The sequence below is a fragment of the Amborella trichopoda genome, chromosome 5 (assembly GCF_054954075.1).
Source record: "Amborella trichopoda isolate Santa Cruz 75 chromosome 5, AtrichopodaSantaCruz75HAP2 v2.0, whole genome shotgun sequence".
Taxonomy (NCBI): domain Eukaryota; kingdom Viridiplantae; phylum Streptophyta; class Magnoliopsida; order Amborellales; family Amborellaceae; genus Amborella; species Amborella trichopoda.
In genome coordinates, this window is record NC_142340.1 from 23,615,198 (window position 1) to 23,636,736 (window position 21,539).

At 34.8% G+C, this 21,539-nt stretch overlaps 1 protein-coding gene across 7 annotated transcripts; it reads right to left on the minus strand.

The window, feature by feature from the left end:
- Positions 1–890: 890 nt before the first annotated feature.
- RTE1 (protein REVERSION-TO-ETHYLENE SENSITIVITY-like protein (DUF778)) lies at positions 891–20,255 on the minus strand. Of its 7 annotated transcripts, none has more exons than XM_088867704.1 (5): positions 20,134–20,255; positions 13,833–13,966; positions 13,471–13,547; positions 2,591–2,939; positions 891–1,751 (listed from the first exon to the last, which is right to left on the minus strand). In XM_088867704.1, exons 4-5 carry the CDS (start codon positions 2,870–2,872, stop codon positions 1,329–1,331), a joined length of 705 nt encoding a protein of 234 aa, XP_088723830.1. In that variant the 5' UTR covers positions 2,873–2,939; positions 13,471–13,547; positions 13,833–13,966; positions 20,134–20,255; the 3' UTR covers positions 891–1,328. The 7 variants fall into 7 exon arrangements, with proteins under 7 accessions (XP_088723830.1, XP_020529572.1, XP_088723831.1 ...); XM_020673913.2 differs by lacking the exon at positions 20,134–20,255 and adding an exon at positions 14,235–14,549; XM_088867705.1 differs by lacking the exon at positions 20,134–20,255 and adding an exon at positions 14,484–14,542.
- Between the last annotated feature and the right edge of the window lie 1,284 nt (positions 20,256–21,539).

Here is a 21,539-nt window from a genome sequence, read left to right on the forward strand (position 1 = left end):
GATTGTCATGAGACCAGAAAATTCTTGTCTGAAACTGAATTAGACCCCTCTCTCTCTCTCTCTCTGCTTGCTGTTGTTTATTGACCTCTTTTGTTTAACCGTCAATTTTCCAATGGTTTGTACTTTCTGAGTATGTCAGTTGCATAAGCCCACTGACTTTGGATTTTGAGAGAGAGAGAGAGTGCCAAGAGAGATAGATTTTGAGAGGGAGAGAGAGACAATGGGAGAGTTGCAAAAACTCATCGACTTCGGGCATGAAAGTGAGAGGGACGAGAGAGAAAGGAGTTTTGAGAGAGAGATTGACAGAGTTTGAGAGAGGCGGACAGGTTAACGGGATTTTAGGTTTTAATAAAAGGCGATCATTTCAAAAATTGTTTAGATAAAAAATATAAGACCAAAAGAATCCAAGGGATTGGAAGATTTAATGTCATAAAAAAATACTATAAAATCTTAAATCTCATTAGAAATAAGTGCCAAAAATAGAGGGTACAGAGAAATTTACCCTTTTTTCCCCCAAAGCCATAAAGATGCAGCAGAAAATTGCTTTTATTAAGTATTGCATATGGGCTATACAAGTTACATCCCCAAAATTTAAGGTCCTAAAAATACTTCTTACGTATTGCCCAGGAGAACAAATCGACAATATGCTCCCTTAGAAGAGTGAAATCTTTTGGCTAAAAGAAAATAGATTTTGAGAATCAATTATGGGACTTTAGACATATATGGAGTGCGTATAAAATTATTAGAAATCCTTTGGCTAAACGGAATTAGATTTTGAGAATCAATTTTAGAAACTTAGACATATATGGAGTGCATATAAAATATTTAGTTTCTTTTATTGAGATGTGTCATTCCGTTTGAGGAGGTCAGTTGTGCTTGAACCAAAGGAATGAATCCACAAAATGGTCCATCGGGCTTTTGTCTATTAGAACTTAAAACTTGCAGCAACACCTTTCCCCAAAGAAAATTCTCACAACGTTTGGTTATAAGAACAAATTTGCCATGGTACATGGGGTATGGGGAACCTGGAAACGCCATGGAACAATCCTATGGACCTTGCAGGACACCATGGTACGCTGGGTCCTCACCCTCCATTGAATGAACAGTGACATTAGAGAGCACAACCCAACGGAATAAAGATGAATCGCTTATGGAGTATCCGACTCCTCACGAGGTCCCATCGGTTCAATTGACCGTGATTTTGTAACACTGCTATTTCCGTATCCCATCAGTGTACATTATTTTTCACCCAAGAAAAGTATGTAGCCCTCCTATTCTCCCTCTATGTCATTATCACACAGGAATAACAGTGACAATCCAAACCGATCCTACCACTCCACGAGATTTTTGACACAGTAGGTTCCGAATACAAACCAAATGAAGAGGAGAAGGGAGAAGGAGGCGAGGCCGAGGAGGAACGGAGGGCCTACCATGAAAATGCCTAGGGCAAGTACTACAGCAAAGGGGAAGAAGGACCGAAGTACAGAGGTAGGATCCACCCACCGTGCTCTTAAGAGCACGAGGGCCCCAATGTTGAGGGGATTCCAAGAAACAGAGCCACTATAAGCAAGGCGGTTGAGGCAGTTGGCAACAAAGGAGTGGGAGTTGCAGGTCAGGAGGTTATACGAATGGTGTTGAAAGTGTTGTGTACTCGACCTTAGGGCATCGTCCCATGAGATCGCAGTTCCACGCTCCAAGTGCTTGTATCTGTTCTTGCATGTGTGTCCTGATAAGTGGGGTGGAAAGCAGCACTGCAAGAGAAATAGCATCCAGAAAATGGAAAGCTTATTAGTTCATTTCTCATGCAACTTGATGTAATTTAGTTCTAATGCTGACTATATAATATAGCAGGTTTCTTAAAGAAGAGAAAAAAGTGGATTTGTCATAATCGAGAGAAATATTGATCATTGAAAGATTGGAGTCTGTGTCGGGATATGACCAATATCGATAACAACATATCATTGTCACAAAGATGTAAGGGAAAATTGTTCTCAAAAAAGAGAAAAAAGTGGAGTTGTCATAATAGGGAGAGATACATCATTGAAAGATTGGCATCTGTCAGGATGTGACCAACATTGATAATAGCATCTCATTGTCAAAAGACAAAGGGATTATCGTTCATTGTCATGCAACTTTGAAAATAAAAGGATAATGAAACAAAAGACATTTCTCCGTAAGTGAAATACTAAATTTCAGTTCTTTATTGAGTATATGATCAATTTATTTACGGGACATCATCCTCAAATGCACAAATGGGTCATTCGTCATGCAAATATAAGTAAAGCTACAACATCTAATTATGTCAACTATCCCAAAAAAAAGAAGAGAAAAGAAAGATGTGTTCACCACTGAATAATAACCATTAAAAATATAATAAAACACACTCAAGTGAATTATCAAAAGGACCAATATTCAAGTGTTCGCTTGAATTAGGGCAGAAATGACCAAAATGAAATAAAATAAATTCATGGAAAACCACAATATCTTCCTCTCTTTTGTAGAGGTACAATAACTAGTTAATTATGCAATGGAAATCAAACTGCTGCCTGACTTTGAAAGAGAACAATTAAATCATTCCATACGTACGAACCTGATCTCTATCTAGTTGGATGTATCTGGCTACAGCTCCAAACGTAAAGTTATCCACACTGACAAAATTTGAGCCCGAGAAATCCAAGATTGTGCCATCCTCACGGCATATACCAAGATGCCCCATAAATGGAGCCAACCAAGACACAATTGGGAGTGGTGTCCACACAATGCAGCAGGGGAACCTTGCCCTTTTCAAATCCACTGGCGCAAGTGGCCACCTTTCAAGAAGCATACTTTTTGAGTGCGCATCCTCGATATCATCAGCTGCCTTCACTTCCATTTAGAAGCCACATTCATTCAGAGAACTTCCTTGTTCAACTCAAATCATGAAAAGGCCCTAGAATTGGCTGCACCCCAAATGTTGGGTAAGAGTTAAAACCATTAATAGTTTTCAATTCATTAAAAACAGAACGGCAACAATTTGCAGCATATTTGAAAGAATATTATCTAAAAGCTCCAGGAATATGCTTAACTCCTGACTATCATCAGGCCAGGCAACTCATAGATCAGATGAAGTTCAAAACTAAAACTACTTTTTAAAATTATAGAAACTTGGATAGAAGTTGATACACAATTCTGAAATGGCATCATAAATAGAACACCAACACCAAATCTATGCATAAACTTCCCACAACGAAAACTGCAAGAATTATCATATCTTAGCAATATGAAGGGGAGCCAATGAATATATCCCAACAGTACCAACCACCCACAAGAATGCAGCAAAAAAAAATAAACTGGTATAATGAAGAAAGACACATCCCGGTGAGTAGATCTCAAACTACATCAACATCAAAATCAGATCGATCCATATCCTATTTTTATCTATCAAAATTTGCTACAAATATATGTCCTGTTGTTTTGCAAAATGCATATGCGCCTTGGCCGCAACGCCTTTTGGGTATATATAGATAATAGATACGATATCAGTTAGTACCACATGACCATGAATATAAGGCATCAACATATAAAATCCAATCCCATGCACCAATACTCCTTCCTGCAAATGTGCATATGGTGAAAAGAAGAAATCATGCAAAATCTCATGGACCAGTACTTTTCTCTTGGGAACGTGGTGCCAGAATGCTCTGATCAAGCATGCAAAACCAGATTAGTACGTGACTAGAAGAAACAAAATTGGTGCTTCAATGTGTTCAGTGGCAAGCATCAAATAGTATTTCAGAATCTACACAAGCTGAAAAGAAACAAAACATTAGGTATGATTCTGTGGACTGGATATTCTTCCTCGATGAAGAAAGGTGCATCTCCTCAATATTCTTGGGACAAGCATGAGATATAATGTTGGCCGCCATATGTCTCACATTCAGTACTACAATTGATGAGAAACAAAGCATTTAAATGAAACGAAAAATCCCTAATAGAAAAGGTAACCAAGCAGCACGAGTCAAGCTTGGGTTTAATTTATTAAGGTGTTGACATTTGCAACATAACATCCAAGTTTGAATCTTACAGCTGAAGTACCCAAAAGAAAACAAGTAACCAAGTGAATGCACAGGCAAGCCCTGGGTACTCTGCATCAAGCAAGGTACTAAGCATCATCACAAAATTAGACACTGGCCCACCGTTTTTTAACTGCTACATGATACTAGTACATATAATCACACAATAGTCAACTGGTGCTTGACAAAAATTTGAAGAAACAAGTTTAATTAACCCCAGTTAATAAAATACTCCAAGGCTGCCTAAAGTAATATCACATGTCATCTGACAGATTCCTTAAGACGCTAAAAAAATAAACAAGCCTACAAGTGATATGGGAGATTCGGAAATACACTTGATAGATAGAAAAGTAAGACCAGGGCAAGTGAAAGTGAACAGCAGACTCCAGCATACATTTCTCAGTACCTAGTAGGTATTGCTAGAAGATCTCAATGATATTTGTGATGCTTGCGAACACAAAATGCCAGTCTATCTAGAGGTTTACATTCATTGTTACCAAGTAAACAATGGCACATTTGTATTGAGAAAGAATAACCTTAGCTGTGTTCGAACCACAATGCCTAAACATATTGGTACCCAATTCAAGATGTGACTCAGTACATATGCCTCGATGAATGTTAACTAAATAATGAGCACCAGGAATGCATCATTTATGCAAAGAGGAACACATCAATACCCTTAGCATACTAAGGACCAAAAATTGATAGAAAACTTTATACATGAAGGAGAGCCCGAAAACTTCAAAGTTTTCTGAAGGAATTCAACTGCAAAGATCTTTTGTCATACAAGGACTATATCATTCTTTTATTTTTTTCAATACAGTGTATTTATGTCGTTTAAAATGTAAATACTTCTTTTGAAACTCATCTATGTTAGCTCAACTACAGCCTAAATGGAGAAAACTGGATTTTTTGTTTTTTTTCTTTTTTTTGATATGTTAATGGTGGGAATGGAGGGTGGGACGTTACATTGAGGCATCTACTCCCCTAACCACCGATGCCCCAACCCCATTCCCGAGAAAACGGGAATTTCTTCTTCCCTCTACAATACGGTATCAGAGGAAGGTAGCCCTTGAGACCGCAGCACTCCATGTTTGAGAAAAGAAATATGCAGATACCAATGTTATCAAATGCAGTCGCATGAGCATCAATCATTATTGGGTTGGCCCCACATTGAAAGACCACACATATGTGAGATTTGGTGATGTGCCAGCATATGTGGTGCATCACCTGCATATGCAGGCACATCACATCATGGGGATGTGCCTGCATATGCAGCCTACTGCTCTTGGGCAAAAACACGCCCAAAAGCAAGGGCAACATGGTCGTTTTCCTCAGAAAGGAGGGGAATTTTTTTTCCCCTTGTTTTTGGGGTGGTTGGATTTTTTTGGGTGGGTGGGAGGGCAATGGGGCTTGATATGTATCTCTTTTTACATGATTTTAACTGGTCTTGGTGGGGGGGGGGCAATGGGAATTGATATTTATCTCTTTTTACATGATTTTAACAGGTCTTGAACTTAGAGATTGAAATCAATTCTTGTTTCCTGAATCCGAAGCTTTTGAAAAAAAAAAACAAGTAGGCTATTTGTGGGAGACCATTTGAGAATCTTTTTGGTGTCTTTTGAAGGTTTTTAAACGATGATTAACCAAGTATGATTTATGTAATTGAAAGTAGAGAGCATAGAGTGTATTTATCATATTTTTTCTATTTCATACGTCATAAATTTCTGGTATTAGGAGTTTTAGACTTTGGTGTTTGGATGTTAATGTGTACCTAGGAGTTGTGATTATGAAGTAAGTTTCATTTTTGGATGTTATGTTATGGTCGGTCGTGACTCATAACTATTTGGGGTGTTGAGCTTTATTTACTTAATTTAATGAATGGGATGGAATGGATTACTTTACATTTCAATTATATTAGCCCCTTAGAGAGTAATAGAGAACATATTTTACCCTTTATCAGGCTGTCAGGCAACTCAGACAACAACATATTAGAGATAAGTACTAAATTAAAATGCCTACCATCACATAAAGCACACACTTAAATTTTTCTATGCCTTCTTATATTTTCATACTTTTTAAAAGTTACTTTAAATTTATTGACTGCAGTGGAGGTGATAAGCCTGTATCAAGACCGCTTCGTCAATGGATAGTGCATTACACCCCCCATCACAACGACCCCACATCCCGCATTTGATAACATTAGCAGATACTAAACAAACTACGAATTATAAAAAGAAAAACAGATTTCTAATGGACTAGCTGTCCCATGCATGGAATAACTATGCTACAAGCATCCTTTCGCTTCTGTGTTTAGGATGAGAATCATGGAAACTCAGACACACTTTACAATATTTTTGACATTTCTTTTGTATCTCCAAGAAGATGTAGAAAGAAAAATAAAAAGATGAAAATTCACAAGAGGGCGAAAATTCATAAAAGAGAAAAAGTGCAACTCCCAAGGAGCACTGAGGCTCATGGAACTCCATATCTCCAAAAGGGGTATTTGTGCGTTTGCGTATACACACCTTTGGGAGGCTCACTCTTAAGGACCAAATTCATAAGAAGAGACATCGACATGAAAAAGACCTCCACCCACACTCAAGCATGTCATTGTGACTGTGAGTTAGGTTTTGACGAATAACAATGTTTTATACCAAGCACTATAGTGTGTCACTTTATTGAGGCATGCAACAGAAAGAAAAACCAACAGTAAATCAACGAGTCATCAAAAATGCCATTTGCGAAGCTTTGAGCTCACCTCCGTCATCACCAAAATCTTACTTGCTTGTTAACTTGTTGATCCACCTTTAATTTTAATTTTAGACAAAACACACTAACATTCCTTTTAAAAGGATAAATCCAGAGCTGCTATAATCCGCAATGTGCAACATGATACCAAAAGACCATCCTACAAAAAAGAATGGTCTATCATATCGAAATGCAAAAGTGATTTGTCATGCTTGTTACTCAAGAAAATAGATTACGGCTTTGTTCTGAAACTTTGGACATACATTAGGCATGCAACACTGTTCAAGCATACATCCGAGTTGGACATTCAAGGCACTGATCCAAATAGTGTTGGTTGCCTAATGAAAAAGAAAATTTTGCCTAATGCAAAATAAAATTTCTCAAACTATGTGACACTTTAAGCCGTCAGATTTCGCAGTCAATAGCTAAAGATGATTGTGATTTGTGACCTTGTACCTAAAGTGAATGGTCTTATAGTATATAATCCCTTAACTAATTTACTCATTGAAGTCCTTTATAATGTGGCTTAGTATGTAACAATTGTCTTTCCAGTCTGGTGTGCTATCTGCCTCCCTCACAATAATGTCCGGGCAAGATTTCTAGATAAATACTCAACAAAACAGTAAGTTATTGATATCAAGTACCGGGAGAGGTTAATTAATCGATGATGCATTTAGGGTGGTTGAAACCAGACTAGCATCAGCATGAGATATAGAAAGATGACGTCCATCATCAATATAAATAAGGTAATGATCAACATAGTAAAAAATATAGAAGGCATGCCTAGCAACATATTTATATAACTTTTCCACAGACGTATCATTGTAAGCCACATATGATGTTCAATAGATATAGGGTGCGGTTTGTACAGAGCCAAGGCGCTAAACAATCAAATAAAGCCCACCTTCAAATAGTATCGAGAAATGTGATTTCAATACTGGAAATCTTTTTGATAGCCTTAAAATATATTTTTATCTCTAGTTATAAAAATTTAAAGCACTAGAAATCTTTTTGATAGCCTTAAAATATATTTTTATCTCTAATTATAAAAATTTAAAGCTCCAAAAATAGTGTAGATTTCACAAATCTAGGAAATCTCTAAAAGACAAGAATCTTATTGAAGCAACAGAAAAGCTAACTATAGAGCCCAAGGGATATAATCACGCACGCAAGTAAGTTAATTGCACAAAGAATAGAAATCACAGAGCAACTATACAGATAGAAAGAGAGAGATCAGATCGAAATGAAGAGATAGATTTGTGAGTGAAGACAACAGAAAGAGTTAGGTTAAGAGATGACATGCAAGATATAGTCAAGTAAGATAGAGAGCACCCCCAATTCTAACTCTTAACTGCACCTTGGAACCAGAAGAACCCTAAAACCGCGACACCAGCTACTATCGAGAATGATAAAGCAGTGAAGAATTAAGAAACCCTAAATTAACCAGAGACACCCCCTTATTCAGTATATGATTTAGGTGCCAGAAACCCTAGAAATTACCGGAGCTCAAAATACGTCTTCCATGAATTGAAGTTCAGAGAACAGGCAAAAGACCCGCCCTATGCCTCGCTGATCAGTCTGCGATGCCCCAAAAACTTCGAGAGAAAAGAAATCGAAAAGCTTCGATGGAGGAAACAAATTATTAGAGATGGAAAATTTACAAACTCGGATCTGCTGCAGAATATGTTTACGCATCTAAAAGGTCGCAACACGCGTCGACATCTCTCTCCTCAGCTCTAAAACCATCAGCCATCATCACCATTGGATTTTGAAACCAGTAAAATAGCGGGGAGAGAGTGAGAGGACACTCCACTCTTTTCTTTGCTGTCGAGTCGAAAACAAACAGGGTGCGGTTTGTATAGAGCCTAGGCTCTAAACAATCAAATTAGAGCCGACATTCAAATAGCGTAAAAAAGTGTGGTTTTTGGAAATCTTTATGATGGATTTAAAATATATATTCATATATATTTTCGAAGTTCAAAGTTTCGAAAATAGCGTAGATGGATATATCTATGATATTTTGAAAAATCAGGAAAATTGACAATCTAAAAATACATTATAAATATATTATTTTTAAAATTTTCAATTCATTTTTTTTTTTTCTCATGTTCATGTATCTTGATGTCAAGATGATCAATTTGAAGATATTTAGACATAAAAAAAATATCTTCTAACGAAATTTATGTGGTAGGCTCAAATTTGATTGTTTAGAGCTTCGGCTCTATAAAAACTATTCCGAAACATAACTGCCACCGCTGGCGTAAATTTAAGAGGTTTGGTGCGCCGCGCGCATGCGTCCCCCTTAGCATCAAAGACGGTCGGAGGAGTGGGACCGTAGGCAGTAAGTTTCCAATTAGAACAGGATTTTTGAAAAGTTTTTTTATTTTTCAAAATTCCAAGAACTCCCAATTTTCAAAGAAAAAGTTTGTCTAACGTCGCAGCCCTAAAATGTAGAATTAAATATGCACCTCAAAAGTCCATCTTAAAAGGTTGTTTAGATGTTGAAAAATCCTCTAATTAATCATCTCAACATCCAAATGTATAAATATGAAATAAATGGAAGATTTCGAGTCCGCGAAATAGTATATCTTCCAACAAATTATCTGAACCGTCCATTTTCAAGATTTCCATGTGTTTATAGATATGCTTGATTTGAACTATTTTTAGAGTTTAAAATTTTACAATTAGAGAAGAAAATATATTATCAAGCCATCCTAAGAATTTTTTATCTCACAATTATCTTTATGATAAAATTTAGAGGTGCACCTTAATTGCATTGTTTAAGCTTGCAAACTTATGCAAATCACACTTATTTTCAAAAGATCACAATACAAAAAAAAAAAAAAAAAAAAAAAAATTTAAAGTTCCATCCAAAACTGTATTTTATATTTTTTTTTCAAAAAGTCTTCTTCCATTAGTTAAACTTCTGCTCTCTTTATTAATTTAATATCTTCAAGTATACGTTTAGGGAACACATCAGAAGTGGGACTAAATTAAAAATCTTGATTCGAAAAAACAATCAATTTTTTTTTAAAAAAAGTGTATTATAAAAATACCATCAATATATTTCCAAAAAAATCATCTTTCAACCGTATATCTTAAAACAAGAGGAAGAGTTTGAGGAATAAACCAATGAAAAATCTTTTTTTTTTTCTAGACACATAATATCAACTAATGATATGCACATGCGTATTACTTGTTAATTACATAAATAATTCTTTATCGTGAAATTATATCTTAAAATGACGATCTAGTAAGGAGAGACATAATTAAAACTAGTTTTAATTACATAAGAAAATATATTATTTACTTATAAGTAAATATTATAAAATTAGATAATATGAAAATACAAACAATATCACATGAAACTTATAATAAACTCATAATAAACATATATCTATTGCAATCAAAACTAATCATATGTTAGGGAAATTTTTCTTTTTTCCTTTTCTTTTCAATTTTATTTTGGATTTTCAAAATTATAAAGAAATACAGCGAGAAAATGAAAGAAATAGAAAAAGAAAACATAATTGAATAAAGAAAATAAGAAATTTTTGAAATTTTTTCATAATAACGTGTATCTATTGCAATCAAAACTAATCATAATGGTAGGAAAATTTTTCTTTTTTTTTTCTTTTCTTTTCAATTTTATTCTGGATTTTCAAAATTATAAAGAAATACAAATAGTAAATGAAAGAAATAGAAAAAGAAAACAAAATTGAATAAAGAAAATAAGAAATTTGCTTTAGATTTAGAAAATTTTAGAAATTATTTATTTTTCTTCCTCAATAAATTTGCTTTTGATTTTGAAAATAGCAAGCTCAAATGATTTATAATAGAAGAAGATAAGTTGTTTTTGTCATATGATTAAATCAGCCGCATTGTTTGTATAATTTCATACATTGTTTAGTCTTGAACATGAGCCATCCAAATGAAGATAGTGTTTTGTCTCTTTTTTATGAGATAAACTATGAAACGCTTATAAAGGTCAAAAATATTTATTCTAGAAAATAAGAAAAAACCCATGATGCAACTAATCACCAAGATCTAAATTGTGATGGGAAAGCCCCTTTTCCACTTCCTCGTTATTTTGATAATTAAAATGAATAACTATTGGTTTATTTTAGATATTTGAGAGATTGCATTGATGTTTCTGATGCTAAACTTGTCAAGTTTGAAATCATAACCCCATAATACAAAAAGTTTGACAATAAATGGATAAGCAATTACTTAAGGACAATAGATAGCTCAACTATTTAAAATTATTGCATGGATGATGGATAAATAGTGCCTATATCACAAACACTTCATTGAAATTTCAACACTTATGAAATAAAAATATTGTTTGTAATTTATAATTTTATAATATTATCTATAAATTATAATTTTAGATTATTTTTTTATTTTTTAGTTTAATATATTATCAATAATATCTCAAGTATTATTTTTTTATTAAAATTATGCATTAATTACTTTAATTAATTCTCTCTCTATCTTTCTCATGGTGACATTTTCTCTCTACTCAAAATTTTCTCTCTTTGAAAACTCTCTCTACTCAAAATTTTCTCTTTTTGAAAACTCTCTCTCAAATATTGATGCCACATCATCCCAAATAGATAATATTACTCCTATAATAGAAATTGCAAAAAGCATGAAAAAAAAGGAATTAAAAAACATGAATTTGAGAATGAATTAAAACTATTATCAACAATTTCTAGCATTAAAACAAAAGAAAACATAGCCTTAAAAAAACCGTCCTACCCACATACATATTTTGATTACATGCACTCAAAAAAGATAGTTCACGTCTCCATGAAGTTAGATTAAAAATAAAAAAATAAAAACTTAGTAAAAAAAAACAAAAATAGAATAACAAAATAAATAGAAATAAACATACCTATTTAGATAACACACATCATCACCTTAGAGAAAAATAGACAATTGCTTGTACCGTGAGTAAAAAATAAAAAATTAGATATAGAAATCAGATCCATATAAAGTGTTTATCATAAGAGAGAAATAGACGTGTGCATGTTTGAGAGACCGAGAGGTATGCATGTGAGTACTTGAGAGAAAAAGAGAGAGAGAGAATCCGTGAGAGAGAGAGAGAGAAAGAGTCATTTATGGTTAAATAGGGAGAGAATATATGAGAAAGAGAATAGAAAGTCTCCAAATAAATAAAAAGCAACTTAAATTTGTATTTAATGCGAGATGCATATGGGTAAAGGCATTGAGAGATGAGTAATTTGCATGATTCAATGAAAAGATTTGCATTTATATTATGGATAGAGGATTTGAGAGAATCAAATAATGAATTTGAATGTAGAAAGAAAGAAAGAGAGAGAGAGAAAAAAAATGAAGATGAGCTAACGTTACACATAAAAAAGACTTAATATGGTAGGGGAGAAAGAAAGAATAGTAATATTGTGTTACCTAAAAAGAGTTTCTCATTATATACATGAGGTGCTCTTTTTCAAAAAATTGAAATAAAAGGTCAAAATCGTAAAAATTAATAATTTAAAGGCTAAAAATAGAAGACAAAAATATTATAAAAAATTGTAAATTTAAGAAAACAAAAACAAAGAAAGAATATATAATCTTTTCCCTTTTTTACATTCACCAATATAAGTATTATTTTTTACTGTATGAATAGTATATAATTTATCACAAATGAAACTATCATTAACATTGTTATCATTCTAATTTTATTTTAATAAATTGAAATTATAAAATTATGATTTCTATTTTATTATTATTATAATAATGAGTATTATTTCTTCATAACTATGAATATAGTTATTGATAATTATTAGGGAAAATTACGTACATATCCGTTATAGTTTCCGTTATTGCGGTTTTACCGAATAGTTTCCGTTATTACCATGGTGTCCAGTTTTTCATGTCAAAACGAAAATTTTAAAAAAATGAGACTTTACCTTTTTTCGGTTGTTGAACAAACAACCTAAAATACACCAATTTCAATTATTAAAGAATCGAAAATTTTAAATTTAGATTATTCAACAACCGAAAATCATTTTATCTCTCTCTTGTGGCGTATTTTCTCTACCTCTCTGAAGTCATAGTTATCAGATAAAATCAAAGGGGAATAACTAGTTTGAGCCTCTAAATTTAGGAAAAATCTTAGGGATTATGAGATTAGAAGACTAGGAGAATTCTTGTGGCGTATTCTCTCTCTACCTCTTTCAAGTAAAAATTTAGGTTCTTGAATAACCGAAAATTTTAAATTTTTGGTTGTTCAAAAACTGAAATTAGCCTGTTTTTTGTGGTTGAACAATTAAAAACACTTTGAATTCGGTTGTTCAACAACCAAAAAAAAAGTAAAGTTGTCTTTTTTAAAATTTCTGTTTTGACATGAAAAAAACGGGCAGGTGGAAATAACAAAAACTATTTGATAGAGCCGTAATAACGGAAACTATAATAGATATATATGTAATTTTCCCTAATTATTATAACATATTTGTAATAAGAGTAATGATACAATGAGACCCTCACCTATAGTAGCTATATAGGACCTCGTCTGTCACCGTAAGACTCCTTGTGCATCTCTATGACATACGGTGCCAAGTCACCCAGTAAAAAAATAAAAAACAGTTCAAATGATAAGTCATAAATAAACAAACGAAACAGAGAAACAAATCTATACAACCTCACTCTCTCTACCATCCGTAAAAGCAAGCTCTCTTCCCAGCGCCAAGCTTTCATTGACATGGTAGTTGTCGACATCTGTGGTCCACGCATGCTTATATTATTCTCTCTCTCTAACATGAAGATATTAAAAAAAAAAACCCCAACAAGAAAAGCAGAGATAGATAGATAAATAGAGAGAGAGAGAGATTGGTACAGTTTGCAGTGATTTGATTTTTACCAATGGCGTTCCCTTCAATCTGGGCATATAGCACGTTCCTGATAGTTGCGTTATGGATAGTTTACAAATTCAAAAGACACAATTGGATCTGTTAGAGAGAGAGAGAGAGAGAGAGAGAGAGAGGAAGCGAGTATTATTAAAACCTGATGGAGTGGATCTGAGGCTGGTTCTTATGTAGCCTCTGGTGCTGCAAAGGTTGAGACTAGCCCTCAAATGGCCTTGGTTACTCCTGTGCATTGTCTTGTAGCTCTTGAAGCCAAGCCATTACTTTATCCACCTTTAGAAACAAACAAACCAAATACATGAGAAGAAAATGCCATTGATGCTCATCAAAAGCTTAAAAAGATAACAAATTGATTCAAATAAATGGTGTTTGTATTCAAAGATTTGCAATGCGTATGTTTTTCACTGTTTTTCCTCATTTCCTTCCCTCTTTGTAATGGAAATGCTTTTTTCTATGTGAATCTTGATTGGAAAATACTTTCTTCTCTCACATCCCTTACATCTCTCTACCCCCTAAAACCCAAATCTTAAATCCTAGATACCTCAGCCCATTCACACACTTTACTCCAACATAACCACAAGATGATGACACAAGATTTATTTAATAGCGAGAGACAAATCAATGACGAGAGCTAGGAATGCCCTCCCAGCCAAACTTGGCAGCCTGCTGTGCCAAATCGGGGGGCAATTTTAGTGCTAAAGCACTGGAATTGGAGAGGGAGGAGCGAGCAAGTTGGGATTGAGAAGGCCATTTCAAAAGGGCAGCACGTTGGCGAGAGAGAAAAGTTTACTGGGAAATAAAAGGTAACTGGCTTAGCAGGTTGCTCTGCACATATCTTGAGGAACCACAATATCCGACGACAAGTAAGTGGGGTCTTATAAAGCTTTAGGTGCGTGAGGGATGCACAAGGTCATTTTTCTTATAATAATTGTATAAATAATTTAGAAATGACACTATGAGACCCTCCCACACCTATATGGTAGGCTTCCAAAGGATCACTATTAAATTTAACACACATCGTTAGAAAAGTTATCACATGGGTGTGGGGCTTGACTTTTCTAGAGATATATGCCTAATTTGATGGTGATCATTTGGGGTTCTATTCACATGGGTGTGGGAGAGTCTCATATGATCATTACTCTAAGTAATTTTAGGGAGAGGAAGAGACAAACGGATTAGAGGAAGAGATGAGAAGGTGAACATGAGGAGAGAGAGAGAATAAATAAATATTTACTATAAATGCTTAATAGAAATGATGAAAGAGAGAGAGATAGGGGAATTAAGTGAGAGTATGGGGGAGGAGAGAGAAGAGAGAGCTTTATTAGGAAAGGAATTACATGAGAGAGTATGGAGTAGGAGAAAGAAGAGAGAAAAATGTGGGGTTGAGGATTTATTAGAAAATATGAGTTATAAGAGAGAGAGAGAGATAAGTTACATGAGAGTATATGGGTGAGGGGAGATAATAGAGAAAATTAAAGGAAGGGAGAGAATGGGATGAGAGAGAAGAAGGATGGACATGAAATGACATGCATCGGCACGAGAGGAAAATGTGGGATTTATTTAGAAAGAGTGATGATTAAAAGAAGGGAGAGAATTGGCATGAGATGACATACATGACATGAGAGAGATGTGGGGAGAGAGAAACATTAATATGGTGGGACACACGACTTAAAAATAGGAGGGTATTGCTCTCTCTTAATATATAATAGATATAAAGAGCTAGAGAAATTAGTGGCAACTAAAAATTTACGCAACTAGGAATTTAGGGTGAGATTCTAATATTTAGATTTGCTTAAATATTTTGCTGCTTTCTTTCGACATACATAAATTTTATTAATTTTACCTTTTCAAATGCTTGTATTATTTCATTGATGTATAACCAAGCATTTTAGATGGACCATTATTTTACATTTTTGTATGTATGTTTTTTAGTCAACTGCAATTGTGTACTGGGGTCTTTTTAATGTTTTTTCTAGTCATTTGCTAATGTAGTTCTTAAGTATTGTGTCAATATATGTTTCTAATGAATCTACCATATGTTTTATATCGTGACAACAAAGTGAGCAGTTTTATTGTATTTATATAAATTAAGACAAAATTTGTTAGGGATGCGATCATTTACCTTTAGTAGAGGGAGGTCACAATTACTTACAACCATCTGATGTCTGACAACTTGGGTGTGCCGTAAATATCGAAATTTTTTTTTTGAACTTTGAGCTTGGTCAATGAAATTAATATTGCCACCCATGTTATACATCATTTTTGATGTACTTGTATTCCTGAGTCGCATAAAGAGAGAACCAGTAACAACCTGGTCCTATCGGTACCCAAGACACCGCCAGACCACGGGAACGCTGCAAAATAAGCATAAAAGTGGGCAACCTTGAAAAGAGCACTGGAATGGCTTCAAAAAGCATGAAAATGATAGTTTGGGATGCCCCAAGGACGGTCGCAATGTTTCGTTACATTTTGATGAGATTTGACATGATCAGCATGAAACTCAATTATTAAATCCATCTCCTATCATACTGAAAAGAGACTTTATAACTACAGCCCTACTTTCAAGGCTTCAAAACAATATCAGGTCATGGGCAACAGATCCGGAGCATTGAAAAAATCCCAAGGACCAAATTTGGGCTCAATCGGACATTCCAAGACCATTCTGGGTCTAAATTACCACAAACGGGCTGGTTTCATTCTTTTGCGGTGTGGCTTCAGTGAACCAATTGCCATTTCTAGAAATTGTGTTTTCACCGCTTGGGACGATTTTCAAGTGCTCATAGTTCGCTTGTTTGGAATCAGAACAAGCTCAAATTTGGTCACCAACTGAACCTCAATGATACGATCATTTTGACATATGACACACGCCATGGCGTGCCCCGAGACGAGAGAACTTCTGGAGAGAAAGTGAGCCCAAAAGCATAAAAATCATAATTTTGAAAGAAGACATATCGTACTTCACTCAAGATCCGGGTATCGGATAAATGCAAATACGAGTCCATTGCGACCACATCGCAAAGGGGTATAATTTGGTATAATGTTTGCATTCAACTGAAGGTCGGATAGTACGAATTTCAAGGTTGAAGATGACAAGAGTTTCTTGATAGCCGAAATCCCATTTTTTGGCGACTTCCCAAATTTAGAATGTGCTCAAATGGAGATAAAATCAGACAAAACTTAATGCAGAATGATCATGACAATGCTCACTTCAAATCAAAATAAAAAAGAGGATTCAAAACATCACGGATCGCATTACATTGACGATCAAAGGCTATGAACTTGACCGGATTTTTACCCTTCGAGAAAAGTATGTTTTAAGACGATCAAATGACATCAAAATGTTCAGAACAGATCAAGCATCAATTCTACGACAAACATCGTCCGAACTGCTGCCACAAAAATCCGAAAAAGCTCCCAAAGTCTAGCAATGATGAGAGGCCACTCTAGGAGGGATGGTTTTGTCTTTAACCCAAAAGATTTAAGAGGTATTTTGGTCATTATGTCAAAAATGGAAATTTATTTTAATTCACTTAATATGTAATTTTTAGCAATTTAGCTTAGTTTTGAGCGTTCCACCCATGTTTGGGGGTTGCTCTAAATAAACAAGCTTAGGTCAATTGCGAAAAGGCTGGATTATTCGTTAATGAAATTAAGGCATTAGCTTATGCCTGCTTGGCTTTGCTTCTAACTCTTGGATCTAGTGGTGAGGAGAGAGAGAACTTTTAGAGAGAGAAACTACCTCTAGCCCATACACCCTAACGTACCCCATAGTTCACGCGCACCAACCTTGACTCACGGCTAACCTTTCTCTTTCTCGTTTGCAAACAAAGAGGCTAAGATTGCGTGTTCAGGCTAGGTCACATCTCAAATCTAGTCTCTCTCCCTCTCTTCTTTCCTCTTTCTTCGTCTCTCTACATCGTCTTTCTCTACGCCTTTCTCTCCTTTGTTGCTTGACAAGTCTCGGAGCCGCAGTATCTGCAACCCCGTCTCTCCCTTAGTGCCTTTCTCCCCTTTGCCACATGATAAGTCTCGGAGCCACAGCATGTGCGACCCCGTCTCTCTCTCTGCACCCTTCTCCCCTTTGACGCGTGACAAGTCTCAGAGCCGCAGCACCTACGACCCCATCTCTTGTTGCATTCTTCTCTTCCCCATAGCAACTCGAAACCACAACAAATCCGTGGTCTTGTCATTCTCTCCTTTGTTCCTCTTCCCATCCTTAATTTGAGCATGACCACAACAAATCTGTAGTCTCGTGCCTTCTCTCCTATACTACTCACTGTTTCATACGGACCCGTGACCACACGTAACCTCAGCTTCTCGTAAACCCTTTCTTCCCTTCATTTTTCTTCATTCCTTCTTCTGTACTGATAGTATCTCGCTATACGTCATACGCTCAACTTGATACCTATCAGAGTAGTCTCAAGAGTCTTAATCTCTAATCACCACTCTAACTTCTTTTCCATACACTTGAGTTGAGTTGCGAGAGATATACATGCTCTCACCCTCATTCACTTGGGTGGAGTCATCCTGAGTTGGTAGTTGAGAGAGTTTTGATTCTTTGGTCGCTCTGATTGTCAAATTTTGTAGTATTTGTGCGGATAGAAGAACCTCTGTCGTCACTTCTCCTTCATCCTTTCTCTGTCAACCAATCCCTACTTGAGTAGACCATTACATAGGAGTACCTTCGAATTAACATTGCAAGTTTTGGAGCAAAAGAACGAGACGAAGTGTTAAAGTTTGAGGAGAGTTCGTGTCCAAACTGTGCTTGCAGACAGTCGGAGGGCTTCGTAACTGTTCTAAGAAGGCGACTGCTCGGGTGTATCTCTGAACCTACAAACGATGAGGTAAGCATCTAAACGTGCCATTGTCGAAAAATCTCTCTCGTTGTTGGTTCCTATAGGCATCAAGAAGAGTACATGTGCATGCTTAAAACTTGTATCGTGTGTGCACCCTTCGCGATTGTTTAAGAGAGGGTTTTCTCTCACCAAGAAAACCAGACCCCCGACTAACTGGCGACTTAACTGGGGATACACCACCCTATAGTCGGTTCGGATTGTTCTCAAACTAAAATCACTTTTTTTCTCATGTCTATGCATCTTGATTCGAGATGATCAATTTAATAATATTTAAGCATCAAAACAACATCTTCTAGTAAAAATTTTGATGTGGGATCATAATTTGATTGTTTAAAGCCTCGACTCTACATAAACTTTTTCCATAGATATATGGGTTGTTCAAAGGTTTATTGAAGCAATTCGATGATCACAAGTTTAGAGTAATAAATAGGTTTTCAACTCTTAGGATAAGGGTGAGTAGTTTGTGTCCATAGAATAATATTGGTAGGGAGGAAGCAGCACTGTGGCCACCACTTCCACTGCCCATAAACCACACCAACATTCCCCCAATATTAAGGCATACATTTTCTTCAACAATAAAGCCCATATTTATTTTTACAACATTTGTCTATCCCTTAATTATGGCTTAATAATTTAAAATATATATTTGTATCGTTTTCGTCATTAAGGGGTTACCATATTTCCGATTTTTTTTTATATATAAAAGAGTGATTAATAATGAAGTGTATAAACACTTTAGACTAGCTAAAAACATTAAATAAACAATTAAACATGTAAAAGATTAATAAAAAGAAACTTAAACAAATTAGTGGTCCACATATCTAGAAAATCTTTAAAAGGCAAGAATTTTATTGAAACAACAAAAAAAGCTAACTATATAACCGAAGGGATAGAATCACTCACGCAAGTAAATCAATTGCACAAACAATAGAAATCACAGAGCAACTATACAGATAGAAAGAGAGAGATCAGATCGAAATGAAGCGATAGATTTGTGAGTGAAGACAACAGAAAAAGTTAGGGTAAGAGATGACATGAAAGATATAGGCAAGCAAGATAGAGAGCACCCCCAATTCGAACTCTTAACTGCACCTTGGAACCAGAATAACCCTAAAACCGCGACACGAGCTACTATCGAGAATGATAAAGCAGTGAAGAATTAAGAAACCCTAAATTAACCAGAGAGAGTAGAAGAGAAACCCCCTTATTCAGTATATGATTTAGGAACCAGAAACCCTAGAAATTACCGAAGCTCAAAACACGTCCGCCATGAATGGAAGTTCAGGGAACAACCAAAAGAGCCGCCCTATGGCTCGCTCATCAGTGCAGAGAGAATAAAGGGGGAAAGAACCTTCGATGCGCCAAAAACTCCGAGAGAAAAGAAAATCGAAAAGCTTAGATAGAGGAAACCAATTATTAGAGATGGAAAATTTAAAAACTTGGATCTGTTGGAGAAAATGTTTACACATCTAAAAGGGAGCAACAAACGTTGGCATCTCTCTCCTCAGTTCTAAAACCATCAGCCATCACCCTTGGATTTTGAAAGCAATAAAATAGCGAGGAGAGAGTGAGAGCACACTATACTTTTTTCTTTGCTGTCGAGTCCAAAGCGTAACAGCCACCGGTGGCGTAAGGTTAAAAGTGTTGGTGCGTCGGGCGCATGCGTCCCCGTTAGGCAGTAAGTTCTCCGTTAAAAGACGGGCAGTGGAGTGGGATCCTAGGCAGTAAGTTCCCAATTAAAACAGGATTTTTGAAAAGTTTTTTTATTTTTTAAAATCCCAAGAACTCCCGAGTTTCAAAGAAAAAAGTTTGTATAAGGTTAGAGCCTTAAAATGTAGAATTAAAGATGCACCTCAAAAGTTCATCTTAAAAAGTTGTTTGGATGTTGAAAAATCCTCTAATTGATCATCTCGACATCGTAATGTATGAATAAGAAAAAGAAAAGAAGGTTTCAAGTCCACGAAATAGTATATCTTGCAACAAACTATTTGGACCGTTCATTTTCAAGATTTCGTTGTGCTTATCGATCTACTTGATTGGAACCATTTTTAGAGTTTGAAATTTTATAAGAAGAAAATAGATTCTCAAGCCATCCTAAGAATTTTTTGTCTCAAAATTATGTTTATGATAAAATTTAGAGATGCGTCTTAATTTGATTGTTTAACCTTACAAACCTTATGCAAAACACACCCATTTTCAAAATATCATCAAAAAAAAATCCAAAACTGTATTTTATATTTTTTTTAAAAATTCTTCTTCCATTATTTAAACTTCTACTCTCTTTATTAATTTAATGTCTTCAATTTTAAGTTTAAAGAGCACATTAGAAGTGGGACTAAATTAAAAATCTTGATTTTAAGAAAAATCAATCAATTTTTTAGAAAAAATGTATTATAAAAATACCATCAATATATTTCCCAAACAATAATCTTTCAACCATATATCTTAAAACAAGAGGAAGAGTTTGAGCAGGAGTAAACCAATGAAAAATTTTCTTTTTTTATGACACATAATATCAACTAGTGATATGCACATGCGTTGCATGTGAAATTACTTGTTAATTACATAAATAGTTCTTTATCATAAAATTATATTTTAAAATGACGATCTATTATAGAGAGAAAGAGAGACATAATTAAAGCTAATTTTAATTGCATAAGCCAATATATTATTTACTTATAAGTAAATATTATAAAATTAGATAATATGATAATGCAAAAAATATGTCACATGATACTTATAGTAAACTCATAATAAACATGTATCTATTGCAATCAAAACTAATCATAATGGTAGAGAAATTTTTCTTTTTTCCTTTTTTTTTAATTTCATTTTGGATATTCAAAATTATAAAGAAATACAAAAAAAAATGAAAGAAATAGAAAAACAAAACATAATTGAATAAAGAAAATCATAAATTTTCTTTCGATTTAGAAAAGTTTTAAAATAAATATGTAGCTATTGCAATCAAAACTGATCATAATAGTAGG

Bases quoted from the DNA above. Each gene is read 5' to 3' on its own strand.
- RTE1 (XM_088867706.1), bottom strand. From the start codon at position 2,872: ATGGAAGTGAAGGCAGCTGATGATATCGAGGATGCGCACTCAAAAAGT. The intron at 1,752-2,590 runs GTTCGTACGTAT...TTTCTCTTGCAG, and splicing joins TCCAACTAGATAGAGATCAG to TGCTGCTTTCCACCCCACTT.